This window comes from Dama dama, chromosome 20 (genome assembly GCF_033118175.1).
Source record: "Dama dama isolate Ldn47 chromosome 20, ASM3311817v1, whole genome shotgun sequence".
Taxonomy (NCBI): domain Eukaryota; kingdom Metazoa; phylum Chordata; class Mammalia; order Artiodactyla; family Cervidae; genus Dama; species Dama dama.
In genome coordinates this window covers 95943170-95962181 of record NC_083700.1, presented here as the reverse complement: position 1 = coordinate 95962181, position 19012 = coordinate 95943170, and the positions used below count along the sequence as shown (strand labels likewise).

At 41.1% G+C, this 19012-nt stretch overlaps 1 protein-coding gene across 1 annotated transcript in view; it reads left to right on the top strand.

Annotated features, from left to right (window-relative positions):
• The first annotated feature begins 251 nt into the window (after positions 1-251).
• The window catches only part of LOC133040322 (cytochrome P450 4X1-like), a 42593-nt gene continuing 23832 nt past the window's right edge, over positions 252-19012 (top strand). Inside the window, exon 1 of the mRNA XM_061120047.1 lies at positions 252-509. Within this exon, the coding sequence (XP_060976030.1) occupies positions 318-509 (192 nt within the window). The 5' untranslated portion in view covers positions 252-317. The remainder of the gene's footprint in view (positions 510-19012) is intronic.

The following is a 19012-nucleotide window of genomic DNA, read 5'->3' as shown; positions in this document are numbered from 1 at the left end:
CATGAACTATGACACTCCATGAGAAGTCGTCCTGAATACAGGTTTGCATCCATTGATAAAGGGCAAGAAATCCGGGAACTCGCGCCTGCTTCCTCCAGCCAAGCGGGGACTGCCCCTCCCACCGCTTCCTCAGCGCCCTTGGCGACGAGAGGGGGAAGCGGGGGAGAGGGAGCGGGGGAGAGGGAGCGGGGATCTTGCCTGAGGGCACAGAGAAACAGTGGGCGGGCTTTGCCCTGGAGTGAGTGGGTGGATCCTCCCCCCAAGAGCCGGCTACACAAAGCTCCCGGCCGGCAAGGCAATCCTCGCAACACAGAGCGATGGCGTCCTCCTGGATGGAGTCCTCCTGGCTTGAGACGCACTGGGCAAGGCCCTTTCACCTGACGTTGGTGTTCTGCTTGGCCCTAGGGCTGCTGCACGCCATCAGGCTCTACCTGCAGAGGCAGAGGCTGCTTCGGGACCTGCGTCCCTTCCCCTCGCCCCCCACTCACTGGCTCTACGGGCATCAAAAGGTAGACACACACGAGGGAGGGGTGAAGGAGGATGCTGGAAACCCCATCGCGCAGAGAAGCGGCTAGGCTACTTCCTTATTTTCCTCCCATCCCTCAGTCCTGCACCGACCTCTCCAGCACCGACCTTTCCTGCCCAGCCTGTGGCTCCAGGCGCTTACATTACTCCCTGAAACACCCTAGAGCCACCAGAAGGGATATTTAGGGGGTGGGAGTAGGAGGGGAGATGTTTAAAGAGACCATATGGAAAAAGAAAGCTGTGGTGTAATTCAGGTCTGTCTGAATTGCTTCGCTCATCTCTTGCATTTATGTATGCGTTTTAAAAAGACTTCCACATACATTGCTAAAAAATAGTCTTGTTATCCTAAACAACATGGGTTTGTTTTGTTTTGTTTTGTTTCTTTATTTTTGGCTGTGCTGGGTCTTCATTGATGTGCATAGGCTTTTTCTACTTGCAGTGAGCAGGGGCTACTCTCTAGTTGTACCCTGCATGGACTTCTGATTGCGGTGACTTTTCTTGTCACAAACCATGAGCTCTAGGGCTGGGGCGGGGAGGATTCAGTAGTTGCTGCGTGTTGGCCAGCAGTTGTGGCACGGGGTCTTAGTTGCCCCGCAGCTAGTGAAATCTTCCCAGACCAGGGACCAAACCCTTGTCCCCTGCATTGGCACACAGATTCCCAATCATATCACATCATCCGTATCGTAGCATGTGTCAGAATTTCCTTCCTTTTTAAGGCTGAATAATATCCCAGTGTATGTATATATCACATTTTCTTTATCCATTCATTCGTTGATGGACACTTGGGTTGTTTCCACATTTTAGCAGTTGTGAACATGAGTGTACAAATATCTCTTTGAGACCTTGCTTTCAATTCTTTTGGGTAAATGTGCAAAAATGGAATTGCTGGATCGTATGGTAATTCTATTTGTAGTTTTTGAGGAACCACTGTACTGTTTTCCACAGTGGCAATACCATTTTACATTTTCACCAGAAGTACACAGGAGTTCCAGTTTCTCAACATGCTTGCCAAAACTTGTTTGTTTTCTGTTCTTTTTTTGAATGGCAGCCATCCTAATGGATGTGAGGTAGTATCTCATAATTTTGGCTTGCATTTCCCTAATGATAAAGCTGAGTGCCGAAAATTTGATGCTTTTGAACTGTGGTGTTGGAGAAGACTCTTGGACTCTCCATCCTAAAGGACATCAGTCCTGGGTGTTCATTGGCAGGACCGATGCTGAAGCTGAAGCTCCAATACTTTGGCCACCTCATGCGAAGAGTTGACTCATTGGAAAAGACCCTGATGCTGGGAGGGATTGGGGACAGGAGGAGAAGGGGACGACAGAGGATGAGATGGCTGGATGGCATCACCGACTCGATGTGCGTGAGTTTGAGTAAACTCCAGGAGTTGGTGATGGACAGGGAGGCCTGGCATGCTGCGATTCATGGGGTCGCAAAGAGTTGGACACGGCTGAGCAACTGAAATGAACTGAATGATCAGTGATCCTGAACTGATGTATCACTGAACGTCTTTTCATGTGCTTATTTCCATTTGTATATCTTACTTGGAGAAATGTCTATTTAAGTCTTTTGTTCTTTTTTAACTTAAAAAGTTTTACTGAATGGAAGATTCTTTAAGTTCTATAGTGCTTTACAATTTTCAGAAGTTACATACATATGATTTCATGTAATCCATTGTTGTTGTTCAGTTACCCAGTCGTGTCTGATTCTTTGCAACACCATGGACTGCAACACACCAGGCCTCTCTGTCCCTCACTGTCTCCAAAGTTTGCTCAAGTTCATGTCCATTGCATTGGTGGTGCAATCCAGCTATCTTACCCTCCGACGCCATCTTCTCCTTCTGCCCTCAATCTTTCACATCAGGAATTTTTCCAATGAGTCAGCTGTTCACATCAAATGAACAAAATACTGGATTTTCAGCTTTAGCATCCTTCCAACGAGTATTCAGGTTTGATTTCCCTTAAGATTGACTGGTTTGATCTCCTTGCTGTCCAAGGGACTCTCAGGAGTCTTCTCCAGCACCATAGTTCAAAGGCTTCAATTCTTTAGTGCTCCGTCTTCTTTTAAGATTGACTGGTTTGATCTCCTTGCTGTCCAAGGGACTCTCAGGAGTCTTCTCCAGCATCATAGTTCAAAGGCTTCAATTCTTTAGCGCTCCGTCTTCTTTAGAGTCCAGCTCTCACAACTGTACTTGACCACTGGGAAGACCATAGCCTTGACTATAAAGAACCTTTCTCGGCAGAGTAATGTCTCTGCTTTTCAACACACCGTCTAGGTCTGTCATAGCTTTCTTTCCAAGAAGCAAACATCTGATTTCATGGCTGCAGTCACCATCCTCAGTAATTTTAGAGCCCAAGAAGAGGAAATCTGTCACTACTTCTACCATTTCCCCTTCTATTTAGCATGAGTTAATGGGGCCAGCTGCCATGATCTTAGGTGTTTTTTTTTTTAATATTTAGTTTTAAGCTGGCTCTTTTTCACTCTCATCCCTCACTCTCATCAAGAGGTTCTTTAGTTCCTCTTCGCTTTCTGCCATTAGAGTGGTATCATTCACATATCTGAAGTTGTTGAAGTTTCTCCCACCTATCTTGATTCCAGCTCGTATCTCATCCAGCCCAACATTTCTCATGATGTGCTCAGCATGTAGATTAAACAAACAGGGTGACAGCAGACAGCCCTGTTGTATTCCTTTCTCAATCTAGAACCAATCAATTGTTTCATACAGGGTTTGCCTTTGCATACAGGTTGCTTCTTGAGCCGCATATAGGTTTCTCAGGAGACAGGTAAGATGGTCTGGTATTCCCATCTCTTTAAGAGCTTTCCACAGTTTATTATGATCCACACAGTCAAAGGCTTTGGCATAGTCGATGAAACAGAGGTAGATTTTTTTTTTTTTTTTTTAATTCCCTAGCGTTCTCTACGATCCAGAAATGTTGGCAATTTGATCTCTGGTTCCTCTTCCTTTTCTAAATCCACCTTGGACATCTGGAAGTTTTTGGTTTGCATAATCCTGAAGCCTAGCATACAAGATTTTAAGCATGACCTTACTAGCATGGGAGATGAGTGTAATTGTCTGATGGGTAGCAGATTCTTTAGTACTACCCTTCTTGGGAATTGGAATGAGGATTGACCTTTTCCAGTCCTGTGGCCACTGCTGGGTCTTCCAGATTTGCTGACATATTGAATGCAACACCTTGATGGCATCATCCTTTAGGGTTTTGAATAGTTCTGCTGGAATTCCATTGCATCCGCTAGCTTTATTAACAGCAGAGCTTCCTAAGGCCCACTTGACTTTACTGTCCAGGATGACTGGCTCTGGGTGGCTGACCATACCATCGTAGTCATCCAGTTCATCTGTATCTTTTTTATACAGTTCTTCTGTGTATTCTTTCCACCTCTTCTTGATCTCTTCAGCATCTCTAAGTTCTCTACCACCTCTGTCCTCTATTGTGCCCATCTTTGGGCAAATGTTCCCTTGGTATCTCCAAGTTTCCTGAAGAGACGGCTAGTCTTCCCCTTCTGTTGTTTTTTCTAGTTTTATACACTGTTCTTTGAAGAAGGCCTTCTTGTCTCTCCATGCTGTTCTTTGGAAATCTGTATTTAATCGGTATACCTTTCCCTTTCTCCCTTGCTTTTCACATCTCTTCTTTCTTTAGCTATTTGTAAGGCCTCCTCACATAACCACTTGGCCTTCTTGCTTTTCTTTATCTTTGAGATGGTTTTGTTCACTGCTTCCTGTACAATATTATGGACCCTCATCCATAATTCTTCAAGCACACTGTTTAAAAGTTCTAATCCTTTAAATCTATTCATTACCTCCACTGCATATTCATAGGGGATTTGATTTAAATCATACCTGGCTGTCCTAGTGGTTTTCCCCACTTTCTTTAGTTCAAGCCTGAATTTTGCTATGAGAAGCTGATGATCTGAGCTACAGTCAGCTCCAAATCTTGTTTTTGCTGACTGTATACAGCTTCTCCATTGTCAGCTACAAAGAGTGTAATCAATTTGATTTCAATATTAGCCATTTGGTGATGTTCATGTGTAAAGTCGTCCCTTCTGTCATTGAAAAAGGACATTTGCTATGAACAATGCATTCTTTTGACAGAATTCAGTTACCCTTTGCCCTGCTTCATTTTGTTCTCCAAGGCCAAACTTGCCTGTTACTCCAGGTATCTCTTGACTTCCTACTTTTGCATTCCAATCGCCAATGATGAATAGAACATCTTTTTTTGGTGCTAGTTTTAGGAGGTCTTCTAGTTCATCATAGAACTGATCAACTTCAGCTTCTTCAGCATCGTTGGTAGGGGCATAGATGTGGCACAATCATAGATTGTGATATTGATTGATTTGCCTTGGAAATGAACCCAGATCATTCTGTCATCTTTGATGTTGCACCCAAGTACTGCATTTTGGACTCTTTTGTGGATTTGAGAGTTATTCCATTTCTTCTATGGGATTCTTGCCCGCAGTAATAGATATAAAGGTCATCTGAATTAAATTCACCCATTCCCATCCATTTTAGTTCACTGATTCCTAAGATATCAATGTTTATTCTTACCATCTCCTGCTTGACCATGTCCAATTTACCTTGATTCATGGGCCTAACATTCCAGGTTCCTATGCAATACTGTTCTTTGCAGCATCAGATTTTACTTTCATCAACAGAAATATCCACAGCTGGGTGTTGCTTCCACTTTGGCCCAGCCGCTTCATTCTTTCTGGGGCTATTAGTAGTTCTCCTCCACTCTTCCCTGGTATTATATTGGAAACACTGGAAACACTCATCTTTTGGTATTATATCTTTTTGTCCTTTTATGCAGTTTATGAAGTTCTCAATAGAGAGTAAATTGGGGTGGTTTGTCATTTCCACCTCCAGTGAATCATGTTTTGTTAGAACTCTCTGCTATGACCCTTCCATCATGGGTGGCCCTCCATGGCATGGCTCATAGCTTCATTGAGTTCCATGAGCCCCCTCGCCACAACAAGGCAGTGATCCATGAAGGGGTGCTTTACAATTTTTAAATTCTGTAGTGCTTTACAATTTTCAAAAGTTTCATACATATAATTTCATATGATCCATAATGACCCTTTCTTCCTCCTACCCCTATATTTCCCACCCCCCGTTCTTCTCGCCACTGGTAAACACTAGTTTCTTCTCTATATCTGCGAGTCTGCTTCTTTTTTGTTTTATTCACTAGTTTGTTGCATTCTTTAGAGTCCACATTTAGGTGATATCATACACTAGGTGTCTTTCTCTGACCGACTTATTTCACTTTGCGTAATGCCCTCCAAGTCCATTTGTGTTGTTGCAAATGGCAAAATTTCATCTTTTTTATGGCTGAGTAGTATTTTGTTACATATATGTACACCACATCTTCTTTATCCATTCTTCTGTTGATGGACACAAGTTGCTTCCATACCCTAGCTGTTGTAAATAATGTTACTATGAACATCAGAGTGTACATATTTTTTGAACTAGTATTTTTGGGATTTTTTTGGCTATATACCCAGGAGTGGAAAAGCCATACAGTAGTTGTATTTTTAGTTTTTTGAGAAGCTTCCATACTGTTTTTCACAGTTGCTACACTAATTTACAGTTCCCACCAACAGTGTGTGAGGGTACCCTGTTTGCTGTGCTGTGGTGTTCTTGGTTGCTCAGTCGTGACCGACTCTTTGTGACCCCATGGACTATAGCCCACCAGTCTACATGGTCCTGTGGCCATAGGGATTCTTCAGGTTTCCCCATATCCTTGCCAGCATTTGTTATTTGTTGTTCTTTTTGATGATAGCTATTCTGGCAGGCATGCAGTGATCTCTCATTATGGTTTTGATTTCCATTTCTCTGATGATTAGTCATGTTGAATATCCGTGTACCTGTTGGTTCACATCTGCATTTCCTCTTTGGAAAAGGGTCTATTTAGTCCTTTGTTGATTTTGAATCAGGTTGTTTTTTGTTGTTGAGTTTTAGGGGTTCTCTATATATTCTGGATATTAACCCCAGATGTATGATTTGCTAATATTGCCTCTCAGTCTTTGACTTGCCTTTTTACTCTGTTGTACTGTCTCTTCACATACAAAAATTTTTTAATTTCATTAAGTTCCATTTGTTTATTTTTTCTTTTGTTGCTTATGCCTTTGATGTCATATCCAAGAAATTATTGCCAGATCCAAAGTTGTGAAGCTTTAGTCCTATGTTTCCTTTTAAGAATTTTATAGTTTGAAGTCTTCTCTCAAGAGAAGACTCTTGAGAGTCCCTTGGACAGCAAGGAGATCCAACAAGTCCATCTTAAAGGAAATCAGTCCTGAATATTCATTGGAAGGACTGATGCTGAAGCTGAAACTCCAATCCTTTGGCCACCTGATGTGAAGAACTGACTCATTGGAAAAGACCCTGATGCTGGGAAAGATTGAAGGCGGGAGGAGAAGGGGACGACAGTGCATGAGATGGTTGGATGTCATCACTGACTCAATGGACATGAGTTTGAGTAAACTTCAGGAGCTGGTGACGGAGAGGGAGGCCTGGCAAGCTGCAGTCCGTGGGTTCACAAAGAGTTGGACACGACTGAGTGACTGAACTGAACTGAACTGAACTGAAGTCTTTGATCTATTTGGGGTTATCTTTTGTATTTTAGGTAAGGGTACAACTTCATTCTGTTGCATGTGAATATCTACTTTTCCCAGCATATTTTCCCATATAATGGTCCTGGCGCCTTTGTCATAAATCATTTAACCGTATTTTGAAGGGTTTTTTCCTGGTCTTTCTATCCTTTTCTGTTTGTTGATATGTCTGTTTTTAAACCAGAACCATACTATTTTGATTAGTATACTTTTGTAGTGAATTTTGAAACCAAAAAACATGAGTCAGCTTTGTTCCTATTGAAGATTGTTTGGGCCATTCACAATCCTTTGTTATCCCACATGAGTTTTAGAATGAATTTTCTAGAATTTTTCTATTTCTGCAAAAACATCACTGGGATCTTGATAGGGATTGCATTGAATCTTAGATTGCTTTGGGTAGTATTCACATCTTAAATCTTCCACTCCATGAACACGAGATGTGTTTTACCTCAGTTCAGTTCAGTTGCTCAGTCGTGTCCTACTCTTTGCGACCCAATGGACTGCAGCACACCAGGCTTTTCTGTCCATCACCAACTCCCGGGGCTTGTTCAAGCTCATGTCCATCAAGTCAGTGTTGCCATCCAACTATTTCATCCTCTGTCGTCCCCTTCCCCTCCTGTCTTCAATCTTTCCCAGCATCAAGGTCTTTTCAAATGAGTCATCTCTTTGCATCAGGTGGCCAAAGGATTGGAGTTTCAGCTTTAGCATCAGTCCTTCCATTGAATATTCAGCACTGATTGACTGATTGACTGGTTGGACCTCCTTGCAGTCTAAAGTTCTCTCAAGAGTCTTTCCAACATCACAGTTCAAAAGCATCAATTCTTCAGCACTCAGCTTTCTTTATAGTCCAACTCTCACATCCATACATGACTACTGGAAAAACCATAGCTTTGACTAGACAGATCTTTGTTGGCAAAGTAATGTCTCTACTTCTTAATATGCTGTCTAGGTTGGTCATAGCTTTTCTTCCAAGGAGCAAGCATCTTTTAATTTCATGGCTGCAGTCACCATCTGCAGCGATTTTGGAGCCCAAGAAAATTGGGTCTCTCACTGTTTCCACTGTTTCCCCATCTATTTGTCATTAAGTGATGGAACTGGATGCCATGATCTTAGTTTCTGAATGTTGAGTTTTAAGCCAACTTTTCCACTCTTCCCTTTCACTTTCATCAGGAGGCTCTTTATGCCTTTTAAAATTTCTTTCAACATGATTTATAATCTTCACTGAATAAGTCTTTCACTTTTGTTTGGAAATACATAATTCCAATACTTGGAAAGAAGGAGGCTTCACGTCCTAAGTTATTAATTTTTCTTTGATAGTCAAGCATCAAAGCAGGCTCAAATGCCCAGGGGAAAAACCCTTAGGTTAATAAATGCAAGTGCTAATTATGGTATATATTAAGGTGGTAAGGATGAAGAATTAGGGACAGGACATTAACAGTGAATATTACAATTTCTTCAACACATCCCCCACCTCTCTCAATTTCTCTTTTCTCTCTTTCTGGATAGATCTAGAAAGACAGGAGTTCTGGAACTCCTATTGGTTGTATATAAACCTTCTAGATCTATTTTTTTTAATCTTTTCTTCTTGATTTTATCTTCCTAGAATTTCTACTAAAACATTGAAAAATTTTTTACTGTCATAATTTTGATTTCCAAGAGCTCTATCTTATTCTCCATCTACTTTTGCATCAGTTACCTTATGATGCATTTTTAAAAAACTCCCTAAGGGACTTCCCTGGTGGCCCAGAGGTTGGGAATCTGCCTGCCAATGCAGGGGACATGGGTTCTATTCCTGGTCCAGGAAGAATACTCATGCTCTGGGGCAACTTAGCACGTGTGCCACAACTACTGAGCCTGCACTCTTGAGCCCATGAGCTACAACTGCTGAAGCCTGTGTACCCTAGAGCCTGTGCTCTGCAACACAGAAGCCACAGTAATGAGACGCCTGTGATCCACAACAAAAAGTAGCCCCTGCTTGCTGCAACTAGAGAAAAGCCACACACAGGGATGAAGACCCAGTGCAGCCAAAAATAAATTAATTAATTTAAAAAACACTCTAAAGCTAAAGCTTGGTGGCTTAAGATGACAGCCAGCTATTTAGTTCATGATTCTGTGGGTCAGCAATTTGAGCTAGACTAGGCTATGAGGTTCTGCTCTCATGGCCAGTCTCAAGTGACTTCAGTTTGGCCCACTGATGCAATTGCAGTCAGCTACTGGGACAGATAAAGGCTGACTGTCATCTTGGGTGCCTTCATTCTCTTCCATCTGGTTTATTATCCTTCAGCTGGTTAGCCTAGCTTTGCCCACGTGGTATCAGGGTCTCGAGAATAGCAAGAGAGCAAGTCTCAAAGTGCAGGTGCTTTTTCAGTCTCTGAGTCATGTTTGCTACTCTCCCGAAACAAGACACATGGCCAAATCAGTATGCGAGAACTGACAATCAAAGTACTGAATTCAGGGAGGCTTTAACAAATTGAGGCCACTACTACAGTCAATTTAACACATGCCACTTTGTTACAGAATCCTGCTGTTGAAATACTATATCATATCTTTTTTTGAAGTATTAACTTTTTCAGGTTTGTTTTTTTTCTGTTGTGTATTAGTTATCTACTACAGTTTAGCAATTTACCTTCAAGCTTAGCAACTTAAAACAACACACGGTTTTATCCCACACAATCTGTGAAGTTTGTGAGAATCTCTCTGTGAGAGACTCAGGATCTCTTCCAAGGTTGCATGGGATTGGCTGGGGCTGTAGTCATCTCAAGGCTCCACTGGGGCTAGGGAATCCACTCTTAAGTTCATTTACAGAGTTGTTGACAGGCCACAGTTTCTCATTGGCTATTAGCCAGAGGCATCAGTTCTTTCCCACACGGACCTTTCCATAAGGCTGCTCACAACCAGGGTGACCAACTCATTCCAGGTTTCCTGGTTGACTCCTGATTTTAGTTCTGAAGGTTTTGCATCTGGCAACCCATTCAGTCAGGCAAGCTGGAAAGATTAGTCACCCTGCTCTCAACATGGCCGCTTGTTTCCCTCAGAGTAAGATATGAGACAGCAAGAGTGAGAAATAGAGAATCTAAGATGGAAACTGCAGTCTTTTATCACCGAATCTTGAAACTTTTATTCCATCATGTCTACTGTAAGCAATCAGTCACATTGACAAATGTGTGTACAATGTGGGAAGGGACAATATAAAGAGATGGGAGATGATTGGAGGCCATGTTGGAGGCTGGCTACCACAGGTTGTTAGTTTTGCTTTATGCCTTTCTTGGAGGCTATCTCCAAAAATGAGAGATGGTCTTTAGCTGTTATTTCATTTTCTAGAGTGAGGCTCTAAAGATGTTTGAAGTCTTGTGTACATGGCGAGAACTTTCCCTGAGAGCAAAACTGTTGGAGGACTCAACCTGTCAGTATCTATTTGTTCATTTTTCAGTTTCTTGGAGATGAACCTGCCTTTCTGTTACTTAGATTGCCAGCACTCCTGGCATTCTGGGAGCAGAAAAAGGAAGGGAGTTGGGAATCTAATCATTTGTTATGCAGTCTTTCACTGAATCTCTCTATTTTTAGTCCACTGATTCATCCCTGCCCTCCACAGTGTCTGGTTTCTTCAAGTCTTAGAGTCTCTCTGTTTTAGTTTTTCTAGAAAATAAAAGCTCTGATCTGTTGTGGAACCTGAGAGGATGTTGTATGGGGAGAAGGCAGAGATTTGGGATTGAACCAGCCTTTAAGTTATTGCTTTATATCTAATTTTTTTTTTTTTTCCCATTTAACCTGATTAACTTTTTCTAAACTTTGCATCCTCAACTTCCATTTCCTTTGTTTCTCATTAGAGTTTAATTTTCACGTCTACACCTTCCACAAACCAGAATTGAGAAGGAGCTGTCAATCAGAAATTGGGAAAACTAAAAATGGCCCAAGAGATGTGTTCTATCAGTTATTAAGCATGATATATTAACATAGTACTTCTCAAAGCATTTGTGGTGAAGAGCCATTTTTTTTCTAATCTGTTGTAGACAATTGTTTTCATTTTTTAAGAAAAGTAAGACATTTCAGCAATGTTAAATTACTATAAAAATTTGTATGTGCTATGCTCAGTTTCTGTAATTAACTCATCATGGACTGGTTTATGGATCATACTTGGAGTAGCATTGTGGTAAAGTCTTCCAGTCTCACTGTGAACTTCTTTATTTCTCATTTTAGTTCTAATGTCCTTTTCTGTTTTATCAATTTTCAAGCTATAATGTAGTGTGCATACAGGTTTTGAATTATTGTATCTTCTGGTAGACTAATCCTTTTCATATAAGAATTGTTCCTTTTTATATCTAGTGAGACTTCTTGCCTTAAATTTTACTGTATCTAATACTAGTGTAACTATGCAAACTTTCTTCCTAGTATTGAAATGGTACTTTTTTAATCCTTTGTTTTTAACTTTTTGAACTTTTTACCTTGTGTCTTTTGTCAGTAGTATAGTTAGGCTTTTAAAAAATATAATCTGACACCTTTTGTCTTTTACTTGAAATAATTAGGTTATTTACATGTAATATAATTACTGATATTTTATTGACTTTTTCAGAAGATAAACTTATGAGATATTTGAAAAGAACTGAGACCATGTCTGGCACTTTGTAAGTGCTATGTAATGTTAAATGAAATGTAAGTTCCATATGTTTAATTCGGTGGACTTTCTGAGGACTTCACACCACATAGCTCTGAGAGACTGCTCCAAAAAGGTAAGCAAGGAGCCAGGATATGGAGGAGTTCTGCAATAAAGATCACGTAGTTGGAACATCAAAAGATTACTATTAATTAAAGAAAGCCAGGGAAATTCCCTGGCAGTTCAGTGATTAGAACTTTGCATTTCCACTGCAAGGGGCATGGGTTCCATCCCTGGTTAGAGAACTAAGATCTCACAAGCTGTGTGGTGTGGCCAAAATAATAATAATAATAAAAGGAAAAAAACTAAGTATCTCAACTTAAGGAGTTTAGTGCTTTTCCCTGTATGGGAAAATGCAAGAGTTTGGATTCACTGAAATTATTCCTTTGATGTGTACCTTAGCTATCTACAGCTAGTATCATGTTCTTCCCCATCCTGAGTTCCCCTAGGCTTATGGTGGGGAGGCAGCAGCAGTGACTGATGGCTTGATGGCCGAAACATTCTTTGTTTGCTGATATAGCAGACAACATTTTTCATCCATACTCCCCTTCTCCCCACTAGAATATAGGATCTGTGAGAGGAGAGTCTTTGTTCACCACTATAAACCCAGTTCTTGACTCACAGTAGGTGTTCAATGGCTACTTTGTTGCTGGAGAGGATATAGAGAAAAGGGAACCCACCTATACTGTTGGTGAGAACATTAGTTGCTGCAGCCACTATGGAAAACAATATTGGGGTCCGGAGGGCTGGCAGGGGAAGATTCCACATGCCCCAGAGCAACTGAGCCTGTGCTCTAGAGCCCAGGAACTGCAACTACTGAGCCCCTGTGCCACAACCACTGAAGCCCATATGCCTAGAACCCATGCTCCACAGCAAGAGAAGCCACGGCAACGAGAAGCCCACACACTGCAACTCAAGAGAAGCCCACACAGCAGCAAAGACCCAACACTGCCAAAATTAAATAAATAATTTTCAAAAAGCAGTATGGGGGTTCTCCAAAAAACTAAAAATAGAATTACCATAGGATTGAGCAATCCCACTCCTGGGTATATATCCGAGCAGAAGTATAATCCCAAATGATATTGCATGCCTGTGTTCATAGCTGCAGTATTCACAATAGCCAAGACATGAAAACAATCTAACTGTTCATCAACAGATGAATGGATAAAAAATAGGTGGTACATTATATAATAGGATGTTACTCAGCCACAAAAGAAGAATGAAATAAAGGCATTTGCAGCAACACGGATGGAACGAGAGATTATCATACTGATACTGAGTCCCAGCTCAGTCTGCTGGCCACACACAGGCCAATAAATCAGGAGGCGAGGCGCTGAGGCAAGGAGTAGTAGAAAAACTGCCTGTCCAAGAAGGTGGCAGACTAGAGTTCTAGAGTCCCATCTTATAGAAGTCTGGATACTTATCTTTTTTATAGAACAGAGATGGGGAGGAGGTGAAGAAATAAAGTAAAAAGACCACAAGTCTTGCAAAATATCTCCTAGTTTGGCCAGCCCCAGGAGGGGATGTGTAAATTTCTGCTTTCCTGCAGCTGTTCACAGGTGGGCGGGGTCAGGTTGTTTGCCTGTGAGCTCAACAAAGGCACTTTAGTTTAACATTCAGGCAGAAGGGCAGGGTTCCCTGAGACAGGTGTTATGTATGCTCGTAGCTATGGATATCATCCTTTTAGTGATTATAGTAACAAAAGCAATGGAAAGCAAAGGTTAAAGTAAAAGAAACAGATCCAATATGGAACCAGATTTTGCTCTTCCTTGTTACAGTACTAAGTGAAGTAAGTCAAAAAGAGAAAGACAATAAAATATGATATCACTTGTATGTAGAAGCTAAAATATGACACAAATGAACCTATCTGTGAAACAGAAACAGACTCAGACATAGAGAATAGACTTGTGGTTGCCATGGGGGAGGGATGGACTGGCAGTTTGGGTTTAGTGCATGCAAACCATTACATACAGAGTGGATAAGCAACAGGGTACTGCTGTATAGCTCAGGGAACTATATTCAGTATCCTAAGGTAAACTGTAATGGAAAAGAACAGAAAAAAGAAAGTGTATATATATATATATATATATATATATATACTGAGTCACTTGGCTAAAGAGCAGAAATTAACACACCATTGTAAATCAACTATACTTTAATTTTAAAAAGCTACTTTGTTGAATGCACACATATATTAGATGCTAAATAAACTGACTCATTCAAAGATCTGTTGACTATAAAGAACTGACTAGGTAGACTGACATTTATTCAGTAGACCAGTGTATGCCAGGCAGTGTGGAGGACCTAGTGTTTATGCAGGTAAACAAACACCCCTAGTTTATGCGGGGTGTGTGTGTGTGTGTGTGTGTGTGTGTGTGTGTATCCTTATACATAATTCAGGGAAGGTCTGTGTAACTAAGTAGTTCTTGGGCTCCATAATTCAGTGCAAGTTTGAATCCTTACTACTAGTGGCTGGCTATATAGTCTGTGAGAAACACACTCAACCAGCCCAAAACCAAGGGATGGACTCAAGAGACACGAAGCACAGTGAAAGCAAGACTTATAATGACAGTCTTGCAAGATCGGGTGTCTGGTGGGCAGGCACACCCGGGACAGTTACAGCTAACACTTATTCCCTGGCTTGCAGATCCCTCCCTGGTTCCTCATTAGGTGAGTCCTATACAGTTACAATCTTCCCAGAATTGCCCAAGTCTCACAGGGTATTCTTGCTTCTCCCTTCCCATCCTAAGTTTACATTTTTCAACAAGGATTTTTGTTTATCCCTTCTCAAACATCCTGTTAGCTTAGGGACTCTTCAGGTGTAAGCTGTTAGGCAAGACTAGCTTGCCAGTAATTTCCAAGACAAAACTAGTAGCTCTGAATGGAAAACCGTTTGTTAATAATTTTCCACCCAAGGCCAGCTACTTGATTCTGAAAATGGACCACTTCCAGTTTCGTTTCTTACACAATCTGAAAGAGATTACTTAACTTCTCTAAGGCTCAATTTCCTCATCTGTAAAATGGGATTGCAATTGTATCTGCTTTATAGGGTTCCTGATGTAAAGAGTAAAGAATATAAAGCATAGAAAAGCACTAAATTCCTTAACTGAAGATATCTGGTTTTATTTAATTAACAGTAATCTTTTGAAGTTTTGACTACCTGGTCTTTGTTGTAAAAACTCCTATATATCCTGACTTCTCCTTCACCTCTTTTTTTTTTTTTTTTTTGGTTTTATTTCTATTTATTTATTTTTTTTTATTAGTTGGAGACTAATTACTTCACAACATTTCAGTGGGTTTTGTCATACATTGATATGACTCAGCCATAGATTTACACGTATTCCCCATCCCGAGCCCCCCTCCCACCTCCCTCTCCACCCGATTCCTCTGGGTCTTCCCAGTGCACCAGGCCCGAGCACTTGTCTCATGCATCCGACCTGGGCTGGTGATCTGTTTCACCATAGATAATATACATGCTGTTCTTTTGAAATATCCCACCCTCACATTCTCCCACAGAGTTCAAAAGTCTGTTCTGTATGTCTGTGTCTCTTTTTCTGTTTTGCATATAGGGTTATCGTTACCATCTTTCTAAATTCCATATATATGTGTTAGTATGCTGTAATGTTCTTTATCTTTCTGGCTTACTTCACTCTGTATAATGGGCTCCAGTTTCATCCATCTCATTAGGACTGATTCAAATGAATTCTTTTTAACGGCTGAGTAATATTCCGTGGTATATGTGTACCACAGCTTCCTTATCCATTCATCTGCTGATGGGCATCTAGGTTGCTTCCATGTCCTGGCTATTATAAACAGTGCTGCGATGAACATTGGGGTGCACGTGTCTCTTTCAGATCTGGTTTCCTCAGTGTGTATGCCCAGAAGTGGGATTGCTGGGTCATATGGCAGTTCTATTTCCAGTTTTTTAAGCAATCTCCACACTGTTCTCCATAGCGGCTGTACTAGTTTGCATTCCCACCAACAGTGTAAGAGGGTTCCCTTTTCTCCACACCCTCTCCAGCATTTATTGCTTGTAGACTTTTGGATAGCAGCCATCCTGACTGGCCTGTAATGGTACCTCATTGTGGTTTTGATTTGCATTTCTCTAATAATGAGTGATGTTGAGCATCTTTTCATGTGTTTGCTTGCCATCTGTATGTCTTCTTTGGAGAAATGTCTGTTTAGTTCTTTGGCCCATTTTTTGATTGGGTCATTTATTTTTCTGGAATTGAGCTGCAGGAGTTGCTTGTATATTTTTGAGATTAATCCTTTGTCTGTTGCTTCATTTGCTATTATTTTCTCCCAATCTGAGGGCTGTCTTTTCACCTTACTTATAGTTTCCTTTGTAGTGCAAAAGCTTTTAAGTTTCATTAGGTCCCATTTGTTTAGTTTTGCTTTTATTTCCAATTTTCTGGGAGGTGGGTCATAGAGGATCTTGCTGTGATTTATGTCGGAGAGTGTTTTGCCTATGTTCTTCTCTAGGAGTTTTATAGTTTCTGGTCTTACATTTAGATCTTTAATCCATTTTGAGTTTATTTGTGTGTATGGTGTTAGAAAGTGTTCTAGTTTCATTCTTTTACAAGTGGTTGACCAGTTTTCCCAGCACCACTTGTTAAAGAGGTTGTCTTTTTTCCATTGTATATCCTTGCCTCCTTTGTCAAAGATAAGGTGTCCATAGGTTCGTGGATTTATCTCTGGGCTTTCTATTCTGTTCCATTGATCTATATTTCTGTCTTTGTGCCAGTACCATACTGTCTTGATGACTGTGGCTTTGTAGTAGAGTCTGGAGTCAGGCAGGTTGATTCCTCCAGTTCCATTCTTCTTTCTAAAGATTACTTTGGCTATTCGAGGTTTTTTGTATTTCCATACAAATTGTGAAATTCTTTGGTCTAGTTCTGTGAAAAATACCGTTGGTAGCTTGATAGGGATTGCATTGAATCTATAGATTGCTTTGGGTAGAATAGCCATTTTGACAATATTGATTCTTCCAATCCATGAACACGGTATGTTTCTCCATCTGTTTGTGTCCTCTCCTGGGCTTAAGTCCTCAGTTCTGTCCACCATATAAAACATAATTCTCAACTCTCAGGCTCTGCATTTTTTTTTCTGTCGGCAGCAGCACCTAGCTCATCATAGTGCTTGGTAAATGTTAGCTATTACTCTATCTCAGGGGACTAAGCTTTTTTTTTTTTACTATTTCTGAGTATCTTTCCTAAATACATGTGATACTAATTTCAAATGTGTTTACATTTGTGGATGAAGAAATATAAATTCATATATTACAGAATTCACAATAGCCTTATTTCCTTTTTGTCCAGACAAGAGTTACTAAAAGTATAACCAGAAAGCATGGCTGAAGATGTCCATGACAATTTCAAGTATAAAAAAATAATCCTCATATTGAGTTGCTATTTTCACCAGGGCAAATAACTTGCCTGTTTTATATTTCTCTGCATCTCTGTGCCCTGGCACATGTAATAGGCACTTAATAAATACTTATCTGTTTATTGTTTGCAAATGAATAAATATTTACATTGTTAGGAAACTCCATCTGCACTTTCAGTGGGCTCTTATCAGTGGCTTGATTGTGGGAATGTTAGCAAAACAGGGTCTGCAGTATTTCAGGAACTAGATTTCAGGAGTCTCAAATGTTTTCGGGGCCCTAAAGTATCCAGGGACCATTTCATGGGTTAGAGCTACTAACTGGTAACAGGAAATTGGGAGCTGAAGTTTTCCACATTTTCACAATCACACAACGAATTCTGATTGGTCACACAAGAAGGAACTTGCCAGCTTTAAGATTTCTTTACAGGACTTCCCTGGGGTATGATGACTAAGAGTCTACCTGTCAATGCAGGGGACACAATGCAGAGGAGGAGTCCCTCCTCTAGGATGATTCCACATACTGAGGGCTAACTAAGCCCGTGTACTACAACTACTGAAATCTGCACACCCGAGAGCCCATGCTCTACAACAAGAGAAGCAAATGCATCACAATGAGAAGCCTGCACACTGCAACGAAGAGTAGCCCCTGCTCTCCACAACTAGAGAAATCTTGGACATAGCCATGAAGACCCAGCACAGCCAAAAATTTAAATAAATAAATAAAAATTAAAAAAAAAATTTTTTTAAGATTTCTTGGCAAGTCAGGCCCCCCACAGTTGTGCTCAAATGCATAGCTAGGCACATCCAGACACACACAGAGGTGCCTCTCTACCCTCACACTTTATACAACAAACAGATGTGAATGGATCTTATTGTCATGGATTTAGAAGTAATTTGGGGGGCTTTAGGGTGCAGTAGCTTGAAGCAGGATCTTCAATCCTTGGTCAAGAATCGAATCTGGGTCATGGTGGTTAGAGTGTTGAATCTTTAATCACTAGACCCTGAGGGCCAGTGGGCTTAAAATGGGACCTCAGTCCTTGTCTTCTTTGAAGAAAGAATTCATCATAGACCAAAAGATAGTAAGGTGGGTAAAGCGTTTATTAGAAGCAGAGTACATGTGAAAAGAACACATGGGTGGGCTGATAGAGGCATGCTTTGGGGGTGACTTAAATTGCTTATATGAGGGCATGGATTTTCCAGGTTTCCTCTGGCCAGTCACCTTGTAGATTTCCTCTGGCCAATCATCTTGCTTGTTGCTCTTATCTGGTCAGATTCAAGGTCCTTCAGATGTGCATGCATATCTTTTAGCCAAGATGGATTCACGCAAGAGTCTCTGCGAGGTTGGCAGGACATACTATGGATTGGTGCCTCCTCCCTTCCCTGACCCCTAAGGATCTTTTCTGCACATGTGTGATCTAGAAGATCTTCTTGATTCCAAAAATATGTTGCCATCTTATCTTTTTGTCCCAGCAGAGCTCAGCTTCTCTCTGCCCCTGTCTTTTCTCTGAAACGTCAGCAGGAGACAAGCTCCAGTGGTTCAGCCCGAGGACCACCTACTTCCCTACCTCAGAAGAACTATTTAAATAAGCCGTAGTAATCTGTTTATCAAGGCAAGAATTTCATCTCTGATGGCAGTATTTGTCCACTAATGTATAAATGTTGGAAGCTGAGAGTTTTGCTTTTGAGCTTGCTTCAAGATTTACACTGGAGCAGGCAATGGCAAGCCACTCCAGGACTCTTGCCTGGCAAATCCCATGGACGGAGGAGCCTGGTAGGCTGCAGTCCATGGGGTCGCTAAGAGTCGGACACGACTGAGCGACTTCACTTTCA